The sequence below is a fragment of the Triturus cristatus genome, chromosome 12, assembly GCF_964204655.1.
Source record: "Triturus cristatus chromosome 12, aTriCri1.1, whole genome shotgun sequence".
In the NCBI taxonomy this organism is placed as follows: domain Eukaryota; kingdom Metazoa; phylum Chordata; class Amphibia; order Caudata; family Salamandridae; genus Triturus; species Triturus cristatus.
This window is the reverse complement of record NC_140595.1, coordinates 861635741-861661855: the sequence shown is the minus strand read 5'-3', so window position 1 is coordinate 861661855 and position 26115 is coordinate 861635741. Positions and strand designations below refer to the sequence as shown.

Below are 26115 nucleotides of genomic sequence, written 5' to 3'. Positions count from 1 at the left end.
CATACTCCCTCTGAGGAGTTCCCAAAACGTTACTTAAATCTGTTTGTGCGATTGGCTCCTGTTGTTCCTCAGGTGCCCTAGAGCTGGGACCATCAATAACTCCTCGCCCATTTAACACTCTTCCGGGTCCTTTCATTGCAACAAATGACACAGAGCCTGAGAGCTGGGCAGCCAACAACAAACTCTGATTGTGATGTGTTGTGATGCATTCACTCTGATATTTAATTTGAGTATGAGTGCTCCTTTCACGTTTTAAAAATTACACAGGCATGTCAGCAGCCAAACCATGTGTGTAGTGCCACATACTGCATTTACTGCTATGTTTACTGGACTCCCCTTCAATAAAAGTACCAGTTAGCGTTTTGGAAGAACATGGCAATGCTTGCTGTTAGCATTACCATGGCTCTTTCCCCACAGGCAGTGTACTTTAGAGAGAGTTCGGCATCTCCCATTCAGCTTTCTAAAACACACACAAGATGCAGTGCTCTCATACACACAACATGTGTGCCTGATGCATGTAATATTCACTAAGGTAGGATTATTCTTTTTTTCTTTGACTTTCCTGATAAGGGATATGTAGTGGTCCATAGAGGACACGACACCCAGTGTTCCTTGTAGTCACGCAGTCGTCAAACGGTAGCACCAGCAAATTTTCCCGTGATATGGAGGCGGCTTCATATTGTGTGTGTGTGTGAGTGCACATATGAATTAGAGTTGAGTACATGACCGGGATCACAATCCTGAAGAAAGCCTTGGACCCCCGTTGGGGTCCTGGACAGGCTGAAATATGTTGATTACAGAGGCAGAGGCACAATAATGATCCAGAGTGTCCCACCATCATTCTTTTTATTATCCCTCTGGGAACCCAGAATAAATCACGGGTACTGGAATCCCTCGCAAGGGATTTTTAATCACTCTGATCCCCCACTTCATTTCTGGTGGAAACTTCCAGCGCCACTAAAGCACTTCCTGTCTTCGGCGCACCTACAAAACTGTTGGGCAGATGTGACAACCCTATCATAACGCATGCCACCTTTAAAAAAAAAAAATCTTAGTATTTTTCACCTTTCAACAGTACACATCATCATATATGCAATGGGGTTTACAGGAGCACCTGTGTATTCAAGTCACGGCACTGAGGTAAACCTTGTGTCATGTTCCCATTGATGAGTGATATACTCCGCCACCAGAAAAGCAGGGGCTCCACCCAAATACATGGTAACCTATTGTACCAAAAGAGCAATAGTACTCCCATCCCCTAGAAGCTCACCACAGAAGTGCTGGAAACTCAAGCTCACTTAGAGTAAACAACATGTCTCAAAAAGACAGTGCAGGTGTTGTCTAGGGGAGACCTAAAAACAAGACTACTCCAGCTCCCCGTTCCTTAGAAGCTCACCACAGAAATGCTACAAACTCAAGCCCACTTAGAGTAAACATGTCTCGAAGAGACAGCGCATGTGCTGTCTATGCGAGACCTAAAAACAGTACTACTCCAGCCTCCCCGTCCCCTAAACGCTTACTACAGAAGTGCTGGAAACTCAAGCCTACTTAGAGTAAACAAATGTCTTGAAGAGACAGCGCATGCGCTGTCTATGCGAGACCTAAAAAACAAGACTTCTCCAGCCCCCCCTGTCCCCTACAAGGTCACTCCAGAAATGCTACAAACATTAGTGATCCTGGTGAGAAGGACATTTTGAGCCTCAAAGCACTACAATGCTGGGAACGTCGAGGACCATGGAAGGATGTCTACGGGTGATGCAAGCACTTCAAACTGAGCAATATATATATATATAGTGGAGTGAACCCCCAAAGTTCGTCATAGTAGCGGGGGAGCATGACGTATGTACTAAGCCAGCAGGGCAGAGGTTTAGTGCAGCCGGGTGCCCCCCTTAGCGTGCTCTACGAAACCCTGGAGCATTACATCCCAATATGTCGCCGGGGGTGTTCTTGCAGGCCTTGCCTTTCCTCTCTGCAAAGCGTCGTGCTCTCCATGTGTGCTACTCAATGACCTTTGCCCTCCATCTGTGCCCACCCAATGACCTCTGCCTTCCACCTGTGCCCACCCAATGACATCTGCCCTCCACCTGTGCCCACTCAATGAACTCTGCCCTCCACATGTGCCACCCTATGACCTCTGCCCTCCACGTTTGCCCACCCAATGAACTCTGCTCTCCACATGTGCTCACCCAATGACCTTTGCCCTCCATCTGTGCCCACCCAATGACCTCTGCCTTCCACCTGTGCCCACCCAATGACATCTGCCCTCCACCTGTGCCCACTCAATGAACTCTGCCCTCCACATGTGCCACCCTATGACCTCTGCCCTCCACGTTTGCCCACCCAATGAACTCTGCTCTCCACATGTGCTCACCCAATGACCTCTGCCCTCCACGTGAGTCCACCCAATGACCCCTGCCCCAACTTGTGCCACCCAATGACCTCTGCCCACCCAATGACCTCTGCCCTCCATGTTTGCCCACCCAATGACCTCTGTCTTCCACATGTGCCCACCCAATGACCTCTGCCCTCCACGTTTGCCCACCCAATGACCTCTGCCCTCCACTTGTGCCACCCGATCACCTCTGCCCTCCACCTCTGCCTACCCAATGACCTCGGCCATCCACGTGTGCCCACCTAATGACCTCTGCCTGCCACTGTGCGATCGAGGTGGGTGTGATTTCCGTTTCATTGCCACTGCTGCTTTAGCCAAGAGCAAAGGATAAATCTATGAATCTCGTTGTGACTTTTCTTATCCTTGAGAGGGGGGTACAAGCCCAGGACACTGTGTGGGGAAGTGGAAACTTTAGCATGATTCGTTGCCATAGTAATGTCAGATAGCTCTGCTGTCCAAAACCATTGCAGTGCTCTACATTACCCAAAATATGTGACACATTTTGGATAGCACGTCGGGCACTGGGGCCTTGTGCAGCAGAGAGATTTATAAGGTGCAAACGCCAAGGGGGTCTGATGTGCCCTGTGCAGCACACAGACTGTGATATATCAGACAGGGGCATTTCTGGGGTCCTTACATGCTCATTCTAGGGCCTTGAGCCAGTCAGAGTCATTGGCCACCTGCCCCAGTCTTCGCCCTTATGTCTGAGGGGGTGCAGAAGCCTCCACGGGGTCTCTGGAAGACCCTGCATACCCATATGTCCAGGCACCTGCTGTGCCCTTTGGGCTGTTTAGTACGGGCTTAGTGGTGGGTTCCGGACCCCTCTCGTCCCAGAGTGTGGTCAGTGCCTGTTTGATAGCTCCATAGGTCAGTAATGCTCCATCATGTAGGCTAATCTGTCCCCGAAGCTTCTGGGCGCTCAGGGGGGCACCGTTCAAGAGTAGCTCCCCAACTGTAGAAGTTCCAACCTCCCCTCGAGATGACAAAGCACGCTTCAGGACTATATATATCTTCCAAGTGGGGAGTGGGTGGGACTCCCTGTCTCAGGCAGACCAGGGCGGTGCGCAGCAGGAGCGAATGGTGCCCGCTCCAGCCACACCAGGGAACAGAAGACCGTGCAAGTATCCCTCCCGTAGTCCGGTGTTCCAGTGGTGATGTAGGCTAGTCAATGCGCTACCTACTGGAGCTGTGCCCCCAGGGAGTCTTGAGTAAAGTTCAACGCGCTCATTCCACCCCCCCCACCCATGGAGCCTACACGTGGATAGTGCCACATTGTTCCTGCCCTTAACCCCAAATCAGGGCCCCCGGTAAGTAGTGCACTTTGCAAAACATTCCAAGGAGTACGCTTATCAGGGGGAGGGGGTGTGTGAAGAATTATAAAAGGCGGGGTAGCTTAACCATTTTAAATCGGGCAACGCGGTCCATCATGGACAATGGAAGGTAACTCAAAAGAGGTCTGGGAGCGCAGCAATGGCCTAGCCTTCTCCAGGTTTCCTATGAGGAGGTCCACTAGATAGTGATACATTTGGAAACCTAGGTAGTGGATAGTGTGGAGGGTCCGGGAGATTTTTCCAGTTTCCAGCAGAAAATCTCACTCTAGAATAGTACCCCAAAAGGGGAAGACCAGAGATTTATTATAATTCACTTTGAGCCCGACACCCTGTCAAACTCTTGACGTATAGACATCAGAGGGGCTAAATTACCGTGAACATCCCGGATGTAGAGGATCATGTTGTCTGCAATTAAAGAAATAACATGAGTCCGGCTGCCTGTGCAATCCCCCAATCCCAGCCCTGCACTAGCAGGGTGGTGGTAAGTGGCTCAAGGGCCAAGGCAAAGGGGATAGGGCACAACCTTGTCGAGTACCCCTAGTAACAGGGTAAGAATCTGAGATATGTTTTGCAGCCTTGACGCTTGCCGTAGGGCCTGTGTAGAGCAGCCAAATCCAGTACAGCAACTGCGGGCTGGAACCACCACCGGAGTGCCCTGAACATGTAGATCCAGTTTAGGGAATTGAAGGCGCGTACAAGGGCTAGTGATAAACATGCTAATCTGGGCCAAGTCTTGGACACCTCCTCCACGATCATGTAAAGGCGCCTAATATTCAGGGAGGTATTTCGGTGTGGGATAAACCCATTCTACTCTGAATGCACCATGTCTGGTAAGAGCGGCAAGATGTGTTCTGCAATGACCTTATGGTGATCATAATCTCTGTTCCCACCACCTCCCCCAGGATTCGAGTGATCTTCAGCCAAAAGGAGGTTACTTTTGGGCAAACCCATAACATGGTAGTAGGGGACCCTAGGGTCATTTCATCTAGTGCATGTAGGATTTGGAAGGTTACCCATCTTCCATAATCATCTAGGATGGTAGTAAGACACCAATCAAAGACAGAAGAGATTTCTAGCATTCGGGCTGATATTATTGCGTCTGCCATTTCGTTGTCCTTTAACACGCCTACATTCAACTCCCATTTGTGATTCATAACCAGTAATCCAGGAAATAAACTAGCAATGAGCAATACATTTGTGAAATTTCTTTAGCACCTAATTCCCCCATGAACAATTTCTGATAATTTCCGTTTTGTACAACTTTTGCGATAAAACCACCAAGGGTTCCAGAACTTCAGCTGCAGGATTTAGAATTCTGTGATAAGTGAAAAATGTACTGATTTCTGGGTGAAAATAAATAAGGAGACATAGCTACCAGCTGAATTCCCACCTCAAGGATATCCTACGGTGGAGGAAGTTAGGCCAGTAGATTCTACTCCATGGTTAGGGTTCCCACAGAAACTGAGGCAACCTCTGTGTCCGCCCTAAAGTTTCTCTTGTTTACTCGACCTGGGTGTGGATGTCATTGCTGCTAAACAATGCAGTGGGGAAGATTGTACTAGTTATAGAACTCCACGGGTGGTGAGCCGCCTATTGTGTGTATATATAAACAATAATTTCCACTCTATAGAAAGCTGGAATCACCAAAAGCTTGGCTCTGGGGAGGTAACGCATCTCAAGTAACTTCTTTCTATGCTTTGTGGGGTGACATTGTTGAAAGAGCTTCAAATCATTGCGTGGCGTGTTCTGGTTTGTGAAACACATCCCTTTCTATGGATGTTTGGCCAAGTTAACTTCTGTTATCCCAAATCTTACCACACAGTAAGAATGACTCGATGAGCAGTAGATGAAAGATTGTTTCTATTTTTTGATACAGGCCCCCTTATTGCTGCCACTGTCTGCACTTTAAGAACGAAAGACAAGTACGAGTCGCAGCCCTTGGAAGAGGAGCCTCCGGAGAGAAGAGAGGAGAGCAACCATTGGCCAAGTGAGTATGAAACACTGGAGATGTGAACTGACTGTGAGGCTTTGGCATTATTTGTGTAAGGATATCACACATCCACTCACAGACCATAAACATCCACTCAGACAATACACAGCCACTCACAGACCATACACATCCACTCACAGACATACACATACACTCACAGACCATACACATCCACTCACAGACAATACACATCCACTTACAGACATACACATCCACTTACAGACATACACATCCACTCACAGACATTACACACCCACTCACAGACCATAAACATCCACTCACAGACAATACACATCAACTCACAGACCATACACATCCACTCACAGACCATACACATCCACTCACAGACCATACACATCCACTCAGAAATACACACCCACTCACAGACATCCACATCCACTCACAGACCATAAACATCCACTCACAGACCATAAACATCCACTCACAGACCATACACATCCACTCACAGACAAAACACATCCACTCACAGACAAAACACATCCACTCACAGACATACACATCCACTCACAGACATACACATCCACTCACAGACCATACACATCCACTCACAGACATACACATCCACTCACAGACATACACATCCACTCACAGACATACACATCCACTCACAGACATTACACACCCACTCACAGACCATAAACATCCACTCACAGACAATATACATCAACTCACAGACCATACACATCCACTCACAGACCATCAACATCCACTCAGACAATACACACCCACTCACAGACATACACATCCACTCACAGACAATACACATCCACTCACAGACAATACACATCCACTCACAGACAATACACATCCACTCACAGACAATACACATCCACTCACAGACAATACACACCCACTCACAGACCATACACATCCACTCACAGACCATACACATCAACTCACAGACCATACACACCCACTCACAGACCATACACACCCACTCACAAACCATACACATACACTCACAGACCATACACATCCACTCACAGACATACACATCCCCTCACAGACCATACACATCCACTCACAGACATACACATTCCCTCACAGACATTACACACTCACTCACAGACCATAAAAATCCACGCAGACAATACACACCCACTCACAGACAATACACATCCACTCACAGACAATCACAGACAATACACATCCAGTCACAGACATACACATCCACTCACAGACATACACATCCACTCACAGACATTACACACTCACTCACAGACTATACACATCCACTCAGACATACACATCCACTCACAAACAATACACATCCACTCACAGACCATACACATCCACTCACAGACATACACATACACTCAAAGACATACACATCCACTCACCGACATTACACACCCACTCACAGACCATAAACATCCACTCACAGACATACTCATCTGCTCACAGACAATACACATTCACTCCAAGACCATACACATCCACTCACAGACAATACACATCCACTCACAGACATACACATCCGCTCAGACAATTCACACCCACTCACAGATAATAAACATCCACTCACAGACCATACACATCAACTCACAGACATCCACATCTACTCAGACAATACACACACACTCACAGACCATAAACATCAACTCACAGACCATACACATCCACTCACAGACAATACACATCCACTCACAGACATACACATCCACTTACAGACATACACATCCACTTACAGACATACACATCCACTCACAGACATTACACACCCACTCACAGACCATAAACATCCACTCACAGACAATACACATCAACTCACAGACCATACACATCCACTCACAGACCATACACATCCACTCACAGACCATACACATCCACTCAGACAATACACACCCACTCACAGACATCCACATCCACTCACATACCATAAACATCCACTCACAGACCATAAACATCCACTCACAGACCATACACATCCACTCACAGACAAAACACATCCACTCACAGACATACACATCCACTCACAGACATACACATCCACTCACAGACCATACACATCCACTCACAGACCATACACATCCACTCACAGACCATACACATCCACTCACAGACATACACATCCACTCACAGACCATAAACATCCACTCACAGACAATATACATCAACTCACAGACCATACACATCCACTCACAGACCATCAACATCCACTCAGACAATACACACCCACTCACAGACATACACATCCACTCACAGACAATACACATCCACTCACAGACAATACACATCCACTCACAGACAATACACACCCACTCACAGACCATACACATCCACTCACAGACCATACACATCCACTCACAGACCATACACATACACTCACAAACCATACACATACACTCACAGACCATACACATCCACTCACAGACATACACATCCCCTCACAGACCATACACATCCACTCACAGACATACACATCCCCTCACAGACATTACACACTCACTCACAGACCATAAAAATCCACGCAGACAATACACACCCACTCACAGACAATACACATCCACTCACAGACAATACACATCCAGTCACAGACATACACATCCACTCACAGACATACACATCCACTCACAGACATTACACACTCACTCACAGACTATACACATCCACTCAGACATACACATCCACTCACAAACAATACACATCCACTCACAGACCATACACATCCACTCACAGACATACACATACACTCAAAGACATACACATCCACTCACAGACATTACACACCCACTCACAGACCATAAACATCCACTCACAGACATACTCATCTGCTCACAGACAATACACATTCACTCCAAGACCATACACATTCACTCCAAGACCATACACATCCACCCACAGACAATACACATCCACTCACAGACATACACATCCGCTCAGACAATTCACACCCACTCACAGATAATAAACATCCACTCACAGACCATACACATCAACTCACAGACCATACACACCCACTCACAAACCATACACATCCACTCACAGATCATACACATCAACTCACAGACATCCACATCCACTCAGACAATACACACCCACTCACAGACCATAAACATCAACTCACAGGCCATACACACCCACTCACAGACCATACACACCCACTCACAGACCATACACATCCACTCACAGACAATACACATCAACTCACAGACAATACACATCAACTCACAGACCATACACATCAACTCACAGACCATACACAGCCACTCACAGACCATACACATCCACTCACAGACCATACACATCAACTCACAGACCATACACATCCACTCACAGACATTACACATCCACTCACAGACAATACACATCCACTCTTATGTTTCATATAGGTACCCTAATATAGGCCTGTGTAACATCATACCCTTTCACCTACATCACCTCCCCTACACTACACAGTAACAAGCCTTTTAGGATTGAACCTTTACCTAGTTCTAGTCCTGGGCGCAGAAGGAGGGTTTCCCTGAACAATGGCGTTCTAGGACTTCATCTTTAGACTGACACTGTATGAATGAAAATTGATAAGGGTTCTGGTAAACCAGGCTGGGGCTACATCCACCTGCATAATATCTACGTACAAGGTTCATCCCATACGTCATCCTCACACCCAACAATGGCTAACAGAAGAAGCAAGGGACAAAGGAACCATAGATGCTTTTCTGTATAAATACAGCACCTCTTGCTAGTATTAGTTAGAGGGAACTGAGACTTCCAGGCCGACACACTGACCAGAGACGCCAAGGCTCCTGCATGCAGACACTCAAGCTGACAGCGGTCTAAACATCGCTTGCGGGGTGTCCAACTCGAGACCAGGACGGGGTCCTACACTCTTTTGCTTCAGGTAATGGGGTTAGACTAAACCTAGAGGGATTCTTGGCTTCACACCTACTCACATGCTAGGTACACTTCGGTACATCTAGATAGGCATCGTAGGAGTACGCATGCTTTCTTTTATCATGCATTTTATATCCATGTATGTGTTCATGACTTGCAAAATGGTAGAACTGTACTATCCTTTTATATTCACTGTACTGCTGATCATATATCTCTACTACTGTCTAACGGTTGTCGCAGCACATATATTTTACACTAGAAGAACAACTGTGCAATGAATACTTATTATAACACGCCCGACTGTTGCTCCTGTGTACCTCTCTGAGAAACTAAGTGAGCACCAATGACTGAGCGAAAGGTAGTACATTGTTTCCACGATCCTGGGAGATCAGGGTTGTCATGTTCTAAGGTTGCCAGAAACTATTCTCTCCCCGATAAGAGGAGGTTCTAGTGGCACTGTGAGCTAGCTAATTGTTCTGCTTGGGTTTTCGGATCGGGTGGAACCCGCTCTACAGAGCCCTTCTGACCCAAAACAGAACGTTACCCCCTCCCTAGGGTCTTTTTACACCCAAACAACCACATATATACGTACCACCTAAGGACAGGGAATTCCTATTATATATATATATATCAAGACCTCACAGCCTCACAATCTCAGCAACCACAGTCTCGCGGCCTTAGGCAGACCCAGAATCTCCTACCCATTCGGCAGCGACACACACACACGATCTCGCGACCTCAGTCAGGTCCAGAATCTCCTACCCATTCGGCAGCGACACACACGATCTCGCGACCTCAGTCAGGTCCAGAATCTCCTACCCATTCGGCAGCGACACACAAAGTCTCGCGACCTGGGTCAGGTCCAGAATCTAGCAACACACAAAGTCTCGCGACCTGGGTCAGGTCCAGAATCTCCTACCCATTCGGTAGCAACACACAAAGTCTCGCGACCTGGGTCAGGTCCAGAATCTCCTACCCATTCGGCAGCGACACACTCACGATCTCGCGGCCTCAGTCAGACCCAGAATCTCCTACCCATCCGGTAGCAACACACAAAGTCTCGCGACCTGGGTCAGGTCCAGAATCTCCTACCCATTCGGCAGCGACACACTCACGATCTCGCGGCCTCAGTCAGACCCAGAATCTCCTACCTACACGGCAGCCTTAGCACGAGCTCATCCTATTAGTACACGACAGGGGAATTGGGACTATATATCAGATCACACAAAGACTATTAGTTGAGCACAACCTGTTCTCTAGTTCGAGGGGCTTGTTTTCCCCCTCATCCAGTTACCACTTACCTGACCAGGATTAACCTCTGTTCATTTTAAGGCAACTCTGACTAAAGAATAGGCTATCCTCCTATACAAAAGTACACAACACATGCTAACGTACAATAAGCTAAATACTTTATTTAAATGCCACATGCACATTTGCAGAATACATTATATATATAGACAACCTGCAAGGAAAGTGAAAGGTTAAGTTGTATACTCTAAAGAAAAAGGGGTCGACTTCACCTTTATGGTACGTAGCCCGTGCTCAATGGTCATCTAGGTTCCCTTCTCGTCTATGCCTCGGCTTAGCCTGGAAGTCACCCCTCTGCAGTTGTGGGTCTGCTCCCTTCTCCCTCTCCGAGTCACTGGAACCTCGTCCTTATCGGCTACTCTCTCCTCTTTGGATTCAAGTTCATCATCAGTCTTCCCTGGAATAAGTAATAGCTCTTCTGCTAACGGCCAGATGCCGCCTATGGTCTAGAAGCAAGTGCCCTTATCTCACTCAGACTTTCACTAATATAGAAGTGCATTCCCTCATGGAAATTTCCAGCTCGAAACCTGCCGCCCACCAAATTCCTGTACCTCCCCGTACCAAGGACACTTTCCCAGCCGGCCGGCCTGATGTAGTGTCTTCGGCATGAAGAAAAATACAATCCTTCGATAAGGGCCGGCCTGAACCGGTTCTCTCCAAGCGAATAACACCTCATAACTAAAACATCCCCCTCCCTCTGGAAAGGTCCCGGGCTGCCGGAGCAGAAAGAAAGATGGAGTCTCTCCCGTTTGAGGCCTACCAGGCCTGAATTCAACACAGCTCCATGAAACAACCTCACTATAGGGCAAATTATCCTCAAGGCTAACAAATCTATTCCCTAGGCTATGTATATAGGCCCTGAGCTAAGGGTAGGAGCACGGGATGGTGTCACAAGTGTCTAATAGATAGGCCCTACTCACTACTCCAGTCCTTAGACTCGGATGGAAAGAGACTGAAGTCATATGGATTGCTCTGCAACACCGGAAGGCCGGGAAAATCGAGCAGTACATTCCACCCTTGACTTCAGTCTATTATATATATATACTAAGTGGAACTAACATCTGTGGAAGAATAATATGAAACAAAACTAACTGATCTATGTCTAGTACCAGATGTGCAGAATTGAAGCAGTGAAGGGATACACTGAATAAAACAACAGATAGAAATTAAAACAACAAGAGCAATCAAAATGCCACCTAATGTGTGGCGTAGCATATTCATGTCTGGCAACCAGTTAAAGAGCCAGTCAAACCAGCTCTGATCAATGTGTTTCCTAACTTCATTAGTTAGGTCATGCAATTTATCTATGTGTGCACGAATGGATTGTGTATGATCAGATAAGTTAAAACAGCAAAGGCCTTCGAAGTCCGATCATCCATGTCCATGTTTAAGCAGAAGATAATCAATGGCTGCTCTATTTTGCAAGATGGCTCTACGTTCACCCTGGGCGTCTAATAGTAAGTCAGATAAGACTGTGGAAGTATGATTAATAGATTTGACCATCCAGCAAGCCATTTTCCCAATGGATTTAGCATTATAAACCGCCAAAGCAGGGACACCAATAATTGAAACAGCTAGACTAAGGTATTCAGACTTGGAATATAAATGCAAAGATGAGTCACAATCCTCCTGTAACGTAGTTGTATCTCGGAGCACACGAGAGTTGGCATTTGGATGTGATGAGAACATAAGTAAACTGAGTCTAGTAATGGCACACGGGCCTCCGGAAATGTTCGCAGGGACATAGGGCCAGGAAGTATTACCACATGAGAAAAGCCATCCGGCAGGTAGCAATATTGCACGATAGTGACTGGGAGTAACTACCAAACTATTGCAAGTCATATTGTTCTGGACTGAAACACATGTGGTCGGTGTCCTCTGGAAACACAGAGTTCGTTCATGAGATGTGAGAACAGTGGCGCCTCTTAACTTGAGACGTAGACATTCAGAAATTGCATTAGGATTACATGTGAGGAAAAAGCATAGATCACCTTGTGTAATGTTATACGTAGTTATTTGGGATTGGATGGGAAGTTGCTCATTCGGCAGTTCAGTACATAAAGGACAATATGCATGGGTAGCAAAATCACCCAGAATAATATTCGGACGAGCCTTTGAAACATTAAAGATGCTTATTAACGTCTCCAGCGAGGCGGGGACAGCAACTAGGCACGTCGCTAAGATATCGTGCACAGATCTCATCGGTGTCAAACAGAAGTGAGGGGCATCAGTTACTCTTTTCGCCAGCAGTGTCCAAAAGTTCGATGACGAGTCCCACGCATTGAAGGAACGCAACACTCTGGTTCCCAATTCATCCCGGGTTAATGGGATCCCTTCTCTCTCTCCGAAGTAGACCGAACGGTGTCCAGTACCGACACATCCTGCAGCAACAATCCAAAGAATGATCTGAAACAGAACCAAACACAGGCATTAATCATTCTCGTAAATAACATTTATTAGCTGGGACAGCTTCCCAGCTATCTTTCCCTGGCCTCATAACCAAAATGGTATTATCCTGACCGGTGGCAATAACCTCTGCTTGTTCAGGGGGATTCTTAGGCGATTGCACCCAAATCTTGGCTCCAGGGTTATCCGTAGAGCCAAAGCCTTTCTGGCCTCGTACAGTTAGCAAGGTTGGGGCAGTGCCTTTCATTATTTCACCACTGAAAACAGGCATAATGAGTAATTGAGCCACTCGGTCGGTGCGGTGTATCAGCAAGTCATTCTCACTGCTATTTAGCAGAAGTACCTTAATCTCTCCCTGATAGTCGCTGTCAATTACCCCTCCAAGTACCTGGATGCCTTTTACAGCCAGCCCCGATCTAGGGGCGATCAATCCAAAATTCCCCGGTGGTATATGAATACCAACACCGGTAGCAATGATGACCCGATTTTTGCTTTTTAGAACGGTGTCATCCATGGCATGCAAATCTAAGCCTGCCGACCCTGGGGTCGCTCTGCATGGAGCCAGAGCTCCGGAAGTAATTTCCCAATACATCACAGTTTCATTAATTACATTAGGCATAGTCTCAACCTTTGGGGGGAACAAACGCATAAGTGGAGATTCAGCATTTAAAAAAGGACGATTATTCAGGATTAATAGTGCTTGGGGTAAAAAGTCTCGCCAATTTTTATACTTGTCATCTGTTAATTTGCGTAGCTGATCCTTTAACAGGCCATTCAATCTCTCCACCAGGCCCGAGGCCTGCGGGTAGTAGGGTATATGAAAGATCCATTCGATATTATTTTCTACACAGAATTCCTGTACCAATCTTCCACGAAAATGGGATGCATTATCAGATTGAATTTGGAATGGCACACCATAATACATCATAATCAATTCTAATGTTTTAATGGTATTCAATTGGGTGGCTTGCTTACATGGAAAAGCTACTAGCAAACCACTATATGTATCGACAATTGTGCAAACATATTGGCAGTTTCTGCTCATGGGAAGGGGTCCGATGTAATCAATCTGCCAGATTTGAGCGGGCAATTTCCCGCGATGTAAATGACCTCTAACAATTTGGGGTACTTTACGCTGTCTGATATGCTGACAGACGGGACAATGTAAAATAACATTTTTGATTAGGTCCAGGGGAATATAAATTCCTCTATCAGCAGCCCACCTGCTAGTGGCCTTCTCTCCAAAGTGTCCTGCCTTCTGGTGTGCCCATTTCGCCAATCCCGCAATATCAGGATCTTGTCTGTCCACCACTGCCTCGGCAATTTTAGATTGCTCATCTGCAATGTTATGAAAAAATTTGTCAAGAGAATCTATTGGGGTGTGAGCATCCACGTGGAAGATGGTAACAGTACTCTGTGGGAGCATTTCCCAAATCTCTTGCCATAACTCTTTTCCCCATAACTCTTTGGAGTGTAACCTCCAATTATGGGAATGCCAGGTCGGTAACCAAACGGCCAGTCCATTGGCAGTGGACCAGGAGTCGGTGAAAATATGGCATACACCAGGTAACTCCTGTTTCAAAACTTGATAAACGGCATAGAGCTCTGCGAACTGACTACTCTTCCCTTCACCAGTTGTGCTCAACAGTTTCTGTGTGATCGGATTATAAGACACCGCCTTCCAGTGCCGTGTAGTTCCAATAAATTTTGCTGACCCATCTGTGAACCACACATGGTTCCTGTCCTCGACGGACAAATCATCAAAAGGTTTACCCCACTTGACAGGAGACTCCTGTTCTAAAGGTACAGAACACTCACTCTCAGTCTCAGTCGATGGTGCTTGCGCCACTTGCTCATGTAAAGACGCAACTCCTTTCGGACCCACACGTGCCCTGTCTTGTATGTACCATTTCCATTTAATCACACTCGCCTCCTGAGCATGCCCAATTCGATGAGTTTTTGGTGAACTCAAAACCCACTGCATAATAGGAATTTCAGGACGCAAGAATATGTCATGTCCCAATGTTAATTGCTCGGTATCCACCAAAGCCCAATAACAAGCAAGTAGCTGTTTCTCAAAGGGTGTATAACGCTCACCAGCATCAGGTAGCTTTTTGGTCCAAAACCCTAATGGTACTTTGCACCTGCCTTGTTTCTGCCACAGACTCCAGTTTGCATAAGGGCCTTGCACAGACACATTCAAATCCACATCACCATCACGTACAGGCCAGAGATCCATAGCATGTTGAATTGCCTCTTTCGCCAGACTAAATGCATCTTGCTGTTGCTTACCCCATTCAAATGCATTCTTTTTACGTGTAACACGGTACAAAGGGGCCAATATTTGACTCAAATGAGGAATATGCTGGCGCCAAAAACCAAATAAACCAATGAAGCTCTGGGCTTCCTTTCTATTCCTCGGAACTGAAAAATCAAGAATCTTCTGTTTAACTTGAGGGATCACCTCGCGGTGTCCCTCATGCCAATTAATACCTAAAAATTTTACAGCTTGAGACGGACCTTGTAATTTGTCCGGATTGATCTCCCAACCTTTCCCACGCAGACACTCAATGACTCTATCTAATTGTGTCTGAACATCCTCTTGTGTTTCGCCTTGGATCAAAACATCATCAATATAATGACATATCTGAATTTTGGGATGAACTGGTACCTCAGTCAAGTGTTCTGCCACCAGCCGGTGACAGATCGTAGGGCTATGCACATAGCCCTGAGGAAGACTTCTGAACGTCATCTGACGCCCGTTCCACGTAAAACTGAACTGTTCCTGACACTCAGGGGCAATTGGAATAGAAAAGAAAGCATTAGCAATATCGATGGACGCATACCATGTACCTGGATGTGTTTGGATTCTTTCAATCAGGGTGATAACATCCGGTACTGCAGCAGTCAAAGAGGGCGTGTGTTTGTTCAATTCTCGATAATCAACAGTCATGCGCCAAGAATTATCACTTTTACGCACCGGCCAAACAGGATTATTCCAAGCAGAAGTAACTGGAGTTATAACGCCTGCATCAACCAACTCCTGAATGGTGGTACTAATCTCTTCATGACCACCCGGAATACGATACTGCTTCTGACAAACCACTTTGGTCGCCTGGGGAACTTGTATGGGGGGCATCCTTAAACGACCAACCCGTATAGGTCTGGACGAGATATAATGCGTCGTTCCAAATTGGTAACACCCATCATCAAGATGCAATGTCATTCCCTTCAAAATATCAATTCCAATTATGAATTCTAGAAGTGGCACCACTAATACAGAATATTCCTTTCTAGGGATTCTACCTATTCTCATTTCAAGCAAAGTTTGAACTGCAGGGGTTTCCTTTCCTCCTAATCCGGTAATAGTGAAAGGCTGCCCTGTAAATTTCTTTGATTTTCCATGAATAAGAGTGGCCTCCGCTCCTGTATCAACTAATGCTCGGGCCCTTTGGATATTACGATGTCTCCAAAAAATATCAATATCTACATAGGGTCTATTATCTCTGTGAGCCCATCTGTGTACCGGAGCTTGACCTATTTCCTAGTCATTCTTACTGCATTCTGTGTACCAGGACAAATCAGGATAAAGACTCTCACGTTTCTTAGGTATCGGTACCTCCTGTTCATATCCATCTCTATTACGAAATGGATTCCTGTCCTCTACATTGCACTGCGAATTTCGATCGGCCAAACTGTATCGATCCTCCCTCCTTCTCAATTCAGGGGATAGATCCCTATCATCTCTACGTCTGCTGTAAGCATGATCATTTCTCCCCCTTTCCTTTTCCCCCTCTCTCTCCCTGTCCCGCTCTCGACGAGGGGACAGATCATGTACAGGACGCCGATCATCACGACGATCAAAGCGCCCACGGCGATCATCATCACCGCTACCATCAGAACAACCACGATCACACTCAGTCGTCCGAACACGCCGGGCACCCTCCTTCCGGTCCAAGCCCCGTTTGCGAAACATTTCCCACAAACGAGCAGTAGTCTCACCATCAATGTCCTCCCGACGCACACCATCAGCCAAAAGACCAGTAAAGATATCACGTCTAGTAAATTTATATTCACCAGGAGTACGAGTGTCAGACCGGGACTGACGTTCAGGTTTAAACCACTCACCCAACTCACCGAGTTGGCGTACCGACTCCAACACCGTAGATAGTACATTACCAGTCTGGTTAATCAACAAAGTCATCATGACCTGCTTGTAGGCAACAGGAGAAGAGCGAATGATACGATTCCGCACTGAAGAAGTCAACAACCCATCAAGCAACCTGTCAGCAGTGCCCAGAAAAATAGCCGTTTTCATTACTTCCTCCTTAAGACGTTGCGCAGCATCACGCAAGGTATACCACGGCTTGTCATTGACAGGCCAGTCAGATTCAGTAGGATACTTCAAATTGCAACCTTCAGTCGCCAATTGGAGCAAAGAAATTTGACCACCACCATTATAGTTACGAAAATGATCTTGCACAGTAGAATCCAAACTCAAAGAACAAAACTTCAAACAATCGCCAGTATCCAACATAATACCAGCAGCGCCTAGTTCATAAAGGCGCACCATCCACGTGAGCAAAGCCTCACCAGTCCGCTGCCGAAAGCGTTGCAAAATATCACTAATTTCTTGCTGGGTAAAATCTTCCAAACAGTCCAAAGAAACACCCTGCGGAGCATTGGGAGACTGCTGCAACTTCCGACGAAAAACCGGGTGCGCAGAAACAACGGGACGAGCATCACAAGGAGCCCGAGCAGTACGAGTAGAGGGACAGTCAGTGTGAAAAGTATCAATCCCGCCCGAAGAACGAGCGCAATCACGGGGTGCACCATCAGAGGTGCGAGAAGTAGACTTACTGTCAGGACGGGAACGAGAAAGCTCATGCATAGCACATTCCTCACCCGAGGAACAAGACGTAGTCGAGTCCCAGATATTACCATCCCATTCATCAGGATTCCAATCCAGTCCAGCTTTCGCCACGACCAGACGCACTTTACGCGACGAAACACGACCACGCCTGTTCTTGTACTTATAACGAGCAATCCGCACAGCCGCCCTTTCGGCAACCGTTTGGTAAGTGTCAAGTTTGTCGGAAAGCAACTTATTTTGACACCGCAATAAAGTGTTAGAATTCTGAATCTCAACAAGGTGTGATTCCGCATCCTTAAAAGAGACCTGCAATTTCAGCAACCTCTCATGCAGAATCCGATACGCAGACAGAATAACCCAACCTCTGCGCCCCAAAGCGGGAACCTCCTCACCCTTCAAGACAGGTGCCGTCTGCAAACAAGTAATCACGTCAGCCGGTTCCGCCGACTCCAAAGAAGAATTCCAATTTTCACTCAGACCAGTAGAATCAGCCCACTCTCGGGCCAAGGCACCATAAGGCGTTGAATCCCATCCGGGAATATCAACGGACAATTTAAGAGTAGATTTCGATTTCCTAGAAAACATCGCGAAAAAGAAAGAAAAAGAAACGCAGAGAAAAGAAAGGAAGAGAGAAAGAAAGAGAAAGAAAAAGTATACACGCAAATATACAAAAAAGAAAATCACGCACACGCCGAAAGCAAACACAAGACAACCACAACGCACACAGGTTACGTAAACAGTTCGTGACGCCAAATGTTCTGCTTGGGTTTTCGGATCGGGTGGAACCCGCTCTACAGAGCCCTTCTGACCCAAAACAGAACGTTACCCCCTCCCTAGGGTCTTTTTACACCCAAACAACCACATATATACGTACCACCTAAGGACAGGGAATTCCTATTATATATATATATATCAAGACCTCACAGCCTCACAATCTCAGCAACCACAGTCTCGCGGCCTTAGGCAGACCCAGAATCTCCTACCCATTCGGCAGCGACACACACACGATCTCGCGACCTCAGTCAGGTCCAGAATCTCCTACCCATTCGGCAGCGACACACACGATCTCGCGACCTCAGTCAGGTCCAGAATCTCCTACCCATTCGGCAGCGACACACAAAGTCTCGCGACCTGGGTCAGGTCCAGAATCTAGCAACACACAAAGTCTCGCGACCTGGGTCAGGTCCAGAATCTCCTACCCATTCGGTAGCAACACACAAAGTCTCGCGACCTGGGTCAGGTCCAGAATCTCCTACCCATTCGGCAGCGACACACTCACGATCTCGCGGCCTCAGTCAGACCCAGAATCTCCTACCCATCCGGTAGCAACACACAAAGTCTCGCGACCTGGGTCAGGTCCAGAATCTCCTACCCATTCGGCAGCGACACACTCACGATCTCGCGGCCTCAGTCAGACCCAGAATCTCCTACCTACACGGCAGCCTTAGCACGAGCTCATCCTATTAGTACACGACAGGGGAATTGGGACTATATATCAGATCACACAAAGACTATTAGTTGAGCACAACCTGTTCTCTAGTTCGAGGGGCTTGTTTTCCCCCTCATCCAGTTACCACTTACCTGACCAGGATTAACCTCTGTTCATTTTAAGGCAACTCTGACTAAAGAATAGGCTATCCTCCTATACAAAAGTACACAACACATGCTAACGTACAATAAGCTAAATACTTTATTTAAATGCCACATGCACATTTGCAGAATACATTATATATATAGACAACCTGCAAGGAAAGTGAAAGGTTAAGTTGTATACTCTAAAGAAAAAGGGGTCGACTTCACCTTTATGGTACGTAGCCCGTGCTCAATGGTCATCTAGGTTCCCTTCTCGTCTATGCCTCGGCTTAGCCTGGAAGTCACCCCTCTGCAGTTGTGGGTCTGCTCCCTTCTCCCTCTCCGAGTCACTGGAACCTCGTCCTTATCGGCTACTCTCTCCTCTTTGGATTCAAGTTCATCATCAGTCTTCCCTGGAATAAGTAATAGCTCTTCTGCTAACGGCCAGATGCCGCCTATGGTCTAGAAGCAAGTGCCCTTATCTCACTCAGACTTTCACTAATATAGAAGTGCATTCCCTCATGGAAATTTCCAGCTCGAAACCTGCCGCCCACCAAATTCCTGTACCTCCCCGTACCAAGGACACTTTCCCAGCCGGCCGGCCTGATGTAGTGTCTTCGGCATGAAGAAAAATACAATCCTTCGATAAGGGCCGGCCTGAACCGGTTCTCTCCAAGCGAATAACACCTCATAACTAAAACATCCCCCTCCCTCTGGAAAGGTCCCGGGCTGCCGGAGCAGAAAGAAAGATGGAGTCTCTCCCGTTTGAGGCCTACCAGGCCTGAATTCAACACAGCTCCATGAAACAACCTCACTATAGGGCAAATTATCCTCAAGGCTAACGAATCTATTCCCTAGGCTATGTATATAGGCCCTGAGCTAAGGGTAGGAGCACGGGATGGTGTCACAAGTGTCTAATAGATAGGCCCTACTCACTACTCCAGTCCTTAGACTCGGATGGAAAGAGACTGAAGTCATATGGATTGCTCTGCAACACCGGAAGGCCGGGAAAATCGAGCAGTACACTAATACAAACAGGCTAACATACTCGGTAGGGGGGCGCAGAGTTAGTCTGCCACCAATCCTACAGTATATGTTATCCAAACCCGCAGGTCCTGTATGGGTAATATAGGAACAACACTACATTGCAGGATACTACCTGCCATGATGGATACTGATGTCCATCGCACCATGGGGGCGTGTGCTTATCTCCAGCCTGACGAGATTTACATGAAGACTTGGGCAGACCCAGAACTGTCCGTGAGCCTTAGGTCTCTGCTTCAGGGAGAGAGGAGGACACGTATTCTGAGGTAGACCTTGTATGTAAGTTTCAGAGTTACATGTGCTGTTAGCTGCCTGAGGTCCATGCCAGGAATAATTCTGCAAGGTTCAGACTGAGTGTCCTACTCCTGTTGCTCCAGGAAGGTGCCTCCAGACCAGTCCTCAGAGGGAGTGAGGGACAAGACTCTCCTCTATATGACCCCATGAAACGACATCCAGCTGACAGTAAGAGCATGATGGTCCCTCAAGTGCTCAAGGCTTTCCTCATGAAGCTGGCCCATGAGATACTCTTAGATGGGAATGAAGAAAACTGTCTGGGCGATAGAGGCTAACATCTCCTTTCTAATTGGACGGGACAGGATGTGAAGGGGTTCTGTTGGACCTGCTGGTTAAGTCATTAGTAAGTCTGGAAGCAAGACCAGGACACCGCTGGTGCCTTTACCCATGATGGGGTATTCTTACCTAATAGGGAGAGAAACCAAAAGGCCTGGGATTTAGCTCATTTGGGGTCTTTTTGGGCATTTTGTCCGAGACTCCTTTCCTGCAAGAGCTGGGAGGACAGCCCTAGAATGCTGACCCATGATATAGTGCATTATGCGTCGGGCCTTTGCAAACATTCGGCCCTGCTCATTCACAAATGAAATAACAATGTTCAGGCCGGTCAAGCACCAATAAAGTCACTGTACTATCAGAAGGCCACCCTTGGTGGCTACCAAGTGGGTCAGGAGCTTTGGATCCGGAGCATATTAGCCCTTGTTCTCTGGAGTAGACATGGTTGTGAGAGAGATTTTTGATATCAGCTACTTAGTCGACATTGGTGCCACTTTCCAGCACCCAGTGACCTGTGTGTTGTCTGGTCTGGAAGAGCTCAGTGTGGGGTACGCATGTGACACTGATGTGTTTAGGCAGTTTATAGGAAGACCACAAGGTTTTGCATGTCCGTAGGCCAAAACCGTATCCCCCAAAAGGAGTGTACAGTGTCCATACTGACAGTATGGACATTGTACTTTCCCTGTGGAGTGGAGAGAGTGAAGCTTGCCTCTGATGGGACACCTGTCCGGCAGGCAGAATGTCAAGCGGTTTTTGGCTGCTTTGCCCGCCTCTTTTCATGCATCCCCTGGATTGACACCTGTGTGTGGCTATGATGCAGACACAAGGGCGAGCTTGCCTGTAAATACCAAAAGCTACAGGATCTCAAAGCAGGAATGCATCAAGGCAGAGATTGCCTAGATGCTGGATCTGGCTGTTATTGAACCCTTTCCCTTACTATGAGCCATTGATGTGGTATTGTTTCTCAAGAAAGGGTCAATGGATTTAGGGCCATATGTAAGAAGCCAAATTGCGATCGCAAACGCTGAAATTCACCGAATTTCAGCGTTTGCGATCGCAATTTAGGCAGTGTGCAATATAGCACACAAAAAACCACTCGCAAAATAAGGATACGCAAAATGTGCGATTCCCTATTTTGCAAATGCATTTAAGGAATCCCATATTGCTATTCTTTAAATAAAATGTAGGAAGCACCCAAGTTGTGCGATTTTGGCTTAAGGAATCGCAAATTACCACCTACTTCAGGTAGGTGGTAATTTGCGATTTCTTTGAAAAATGCACTTTTTTGCATTTTTCAAAGTGCCGTGTGGCGCACATACATGCCCTTAGGGCATGTATGTGTGCCACATGTGCACACATGCTCATTTCAGGGGTGCAACAAGGCGTCCTATTGACACCCTTGCAACCTTGAAATGGCATTCTCAATTTGCGATTCTCTAATTGGGAATCGTAAATGAGAATGCCTTCCCATTCATTACTATGGGCCTTCTAGCCTATAGGAATGAATGGGAAGGTATTCCTTATTTACGAATCTCAATTTGCGATTCGCAAATAAGGAATATGTAGGATTTGCAAAATATTTAGCAAATCCTACATACATTGCGCGATTCTCTAATTGCGATTCCCTAAAAATCGCAATTTGAGAATCGCAAGACTTTTTTTTATTGAATACCTGGGCTTCAGCACCATTACCAAGACAGATGCCATAGTATCCCTTGTGCCGACCAGCTGGTGAGCAACTTGGGTGCAGCAAGGTACCCCAGGACTGTTGGTCTGATCAGTGGCTACCGACAAATTGCCCTGGCACCTGGTGCCAAGGAGAATATCACATTCACCACTACAGAGTTATGACCTTTGATCTCAAGAGTACTTCTGCCACTTTGCAGCACCCAGTGTGTTGTCTGGCCTGGAAGAGCTCAGTGTGGGGTACGCATGTGACAATGATGTGTTTAAGCAGTTTATAGGAAGACCACACAGGGCACCTGGTGAAGGTGCTGGCCAGAATGCAGAGGACCAAGCTCACCATCAAAGCAGCCAGCTGCCAAGTTGGTTTGTTCTATGTAGTCTGTTTGCACTCCAAGTGGGCAGTGGGAAGACGAACGCTCTGGAGGCAGAAATCCAGGCAGTTATGGACTAGGAGCTTCCTGCTACCCAGACCCAAAAGAGTGATTACTTGGTCTTTCCCAGTTACTACAGAAACTTTTTGGCCAACTATGGGATTGTTTGTGGTCGTTTAACAGACTACTCCTCAGGCAGTAGAACTGGATGCTGTTGAGAAAGAGTGTTGTGCCATTGTGTGGAGATTCAGGCTTACATGTTCTTCCAGGCAGATCACAACATCCTTAAATAGTTGATGTCTATGAAGGGTGAGAAACAGAAGATTCTCTGGTGTTCTGTTTTCCCCAGGTACTAGACTTCACTATAGAGCACAAGGCAGGACAGCAAAAGGGAATGTAGATGCCTTTCTTATTGGTTTACCCAATCAGATGGCGGAACTGCTCCTACAGAGGCATAAAAACACTGCCAGTTACTGATACAAGTCAAGGAGGAAACAGCCCAGTCACAGTACTTTATTACACATGAGAGAAACATAACACAGATAAAATGCTGATGGGTAGAGGAAACTAGATCTTCCTAATAACTTCCATTGAATTACCTTGTAAAGAGGTGCTCATGTCAAATGTTTTTACAGCGCTTAGCACACAACAATATAATGCTATTGAGCGCATGTCTTTGGCCAGGCAGGGTGTGTGGACAGTGGGAGAGGGAACATCAGAAATCAATCAATCAATCAGGGGGTGTTAAATGCTCTACTCACCCGTGAGGGTCTCAAGGCGCTGGGGGAGGGGAGGAGCTCCGGTCAGTCGAAGAGCCAGGTGAGGATCTTCCTGAAGATGTGCAGAGGTGGCGCGCATCTGATGCCGATCAGGAGCTCGTTCCAGGTCTTGGCCACTATGTAGGAGAAGGTTCTTCCACCTGTTCGTGCTCTGCGGATGGGGGTTTGGTGAGGGCGAGGTCGGCGTATCGGAGGTTTCTCTTGGGTACGTGAAAGGAGATTCTGTTGAGATATTGGGGTCCTGTGTTGTGGAGGCATTTGTAGGCGTGGATGAGTATCTTGAAAGTTACTCTCTTCTTGACGGGGAGCCAGTGGAGGTTTTGCAGGTGTTGGGTGATGTGTCCGTGTCGAGGGATGCCGAGGACGAGTCTGGCTGCGGTGTTCTGTATGGTCTGGAGTTTGCAAAGCAGAGACTTGTTGATCCCGGCGGAGAGGGCGATTCTGTAATCCAGTCTGCTGGTTATGAGTGCGTGGGTGACTGTCTTCCTTGATTCGAGGGGGATCCATTTGAAGGTCTGCCGGAGGATGCGGATGGTGTTGAAGCAGGTGGATGCGACTGCGTTGATCTGTCGGGTCATGGAGAGAGAGGAGTTGAATACGATGTCCGGGCATGGTCTGTCAGGGTGGGGGGCTGCCGAGGGCGGTGGGCCACCAGGTGTTGTCCCATGCAGAGATGGAGGATCCGAGGACGAGGGCCTTTGTCTTCTCCGAGTTGAGCTTCAAGCAGCTGTTGCTCATCCAGTAAGCGACGTCCTTCATTCCTTTCTGGAAGTTGAGTCTGGTGCTGATGGGGTCCTTGGTGAGGGAGAGGATGAGCTGGGTGTTGTCGGCGTAGGATACTATGCTATGCTGAGTCTGTGATGTCTGACGATGGTGGCGAGGGGGGGCATGTAGATGTTGAAGAGCAGATGATCCTTGGGGTACTCCACAGTTGATCTCTGTGGGTTCGGAGAGGAAGGGTGGAAGTCTGATTCTTTGGGTTCTGCCGGTGAATAAAGGAGCGGAGCCAGTCCAGGGCAGTTCAGGGCTTCGTGGAGTCTGGTGGTGAGTGTGCGGTGGGAGATGGTGTCGAAGACTGCAGAGAGGTCGAGTATGATCAGGGCCACGGTGTGTCCTTGGTCGAGAAGGTGCGGATGTCGTCTGTAGCGGCGAGTAGGGCAGTCTCAGTGCTGTGGTTGCTACGGAATCCAGATTGAGAGGGGTCGAGGATGGAGTTCTCTTCGATGAATTTCATTTTATTGAGCGTTGATGGTCTTCTCGGTGACTTTGGCGGTGAAGGGGAGGAGGGAGATGAGTCGGTAGTTCTTTAGGTCCATAGGATCTGCTGAGGGCTTCTTGAGTAGGGGCCAGACTTCTGCACGTTTCCAGTCATCGGGGAAAGTGCCGGTTTCAAAGGTGACGTTGATGGTGCGTTGTTCCGGTGCGATGGTGGCAGCTGCTCAGTGGAAGATGTGCGGGGGGCAGGGGTCCGAGGGGGCCCCTGAGTGGATGCATTGCAGTGTTTTCGGTGGTGACTGGAGTCCAGAAGGCGATGGTGTGCTGGCTGGCATTGCTGGACAAGGGAGTGGTTTCAGAGTCAGGTGACTGGTCATTGAAGTTGTCGTAGAGGCCCTTGATCTTTAGATGGAAGTAGGAGCCAAGCTTGTTGCAGTGGTCCTGGGAGGGGTTGATGTCCGTGGTTTCGCTGGGGGGTTTGGTGAATTCCTGGATGATGCTGAAGAGTTCCTTCGAGTTGCTGGAGTTGGCGCTGATCTTTTTCTGGATGAAGGTCCTTTTGGTGGATCTGATGCGCTGGTGGGATTCTGTCATGTCGTTCTTATAGGTGATGCCGTCTTCCGAGGTTTTGCTGTTTCTCCAGTTCTTCTCGAGACGTCTGCAGGTGCATCTGGATTCTTGGAGGTCAGTGGTGAACCAGGTGGCCTTTCTGGGGTGCTGTCTGTC

At 47.4% G+C, this 26115-nt stretch overlaps 1 protein-coding gene across 4 annotated transcripts in view; it reads left to right on the top strand.

The window, feature by feature from the left end:
• Positions 1 to 26115, top strand: part of LOC146783127 (zinc finger protein 777-like) — a 166917-nt gene that overhangs the window by 13699 nt on the left and 127103 nt on the right. For all 4 annotated transcript variants that reach the window (XM_085637609.1, XM_085637610.1, XM_085637607.1 and 1 more), the window contains exon 3: positions 5600 to 5710. In XM_085637609.1, the coding sequence (XP_085493735.1) occupies positions 5600 to 5710 (111 nt within the window). The remainder of the gene's footprint in view (positions 1 to 5599; positions 5711 to 26115) is intronic.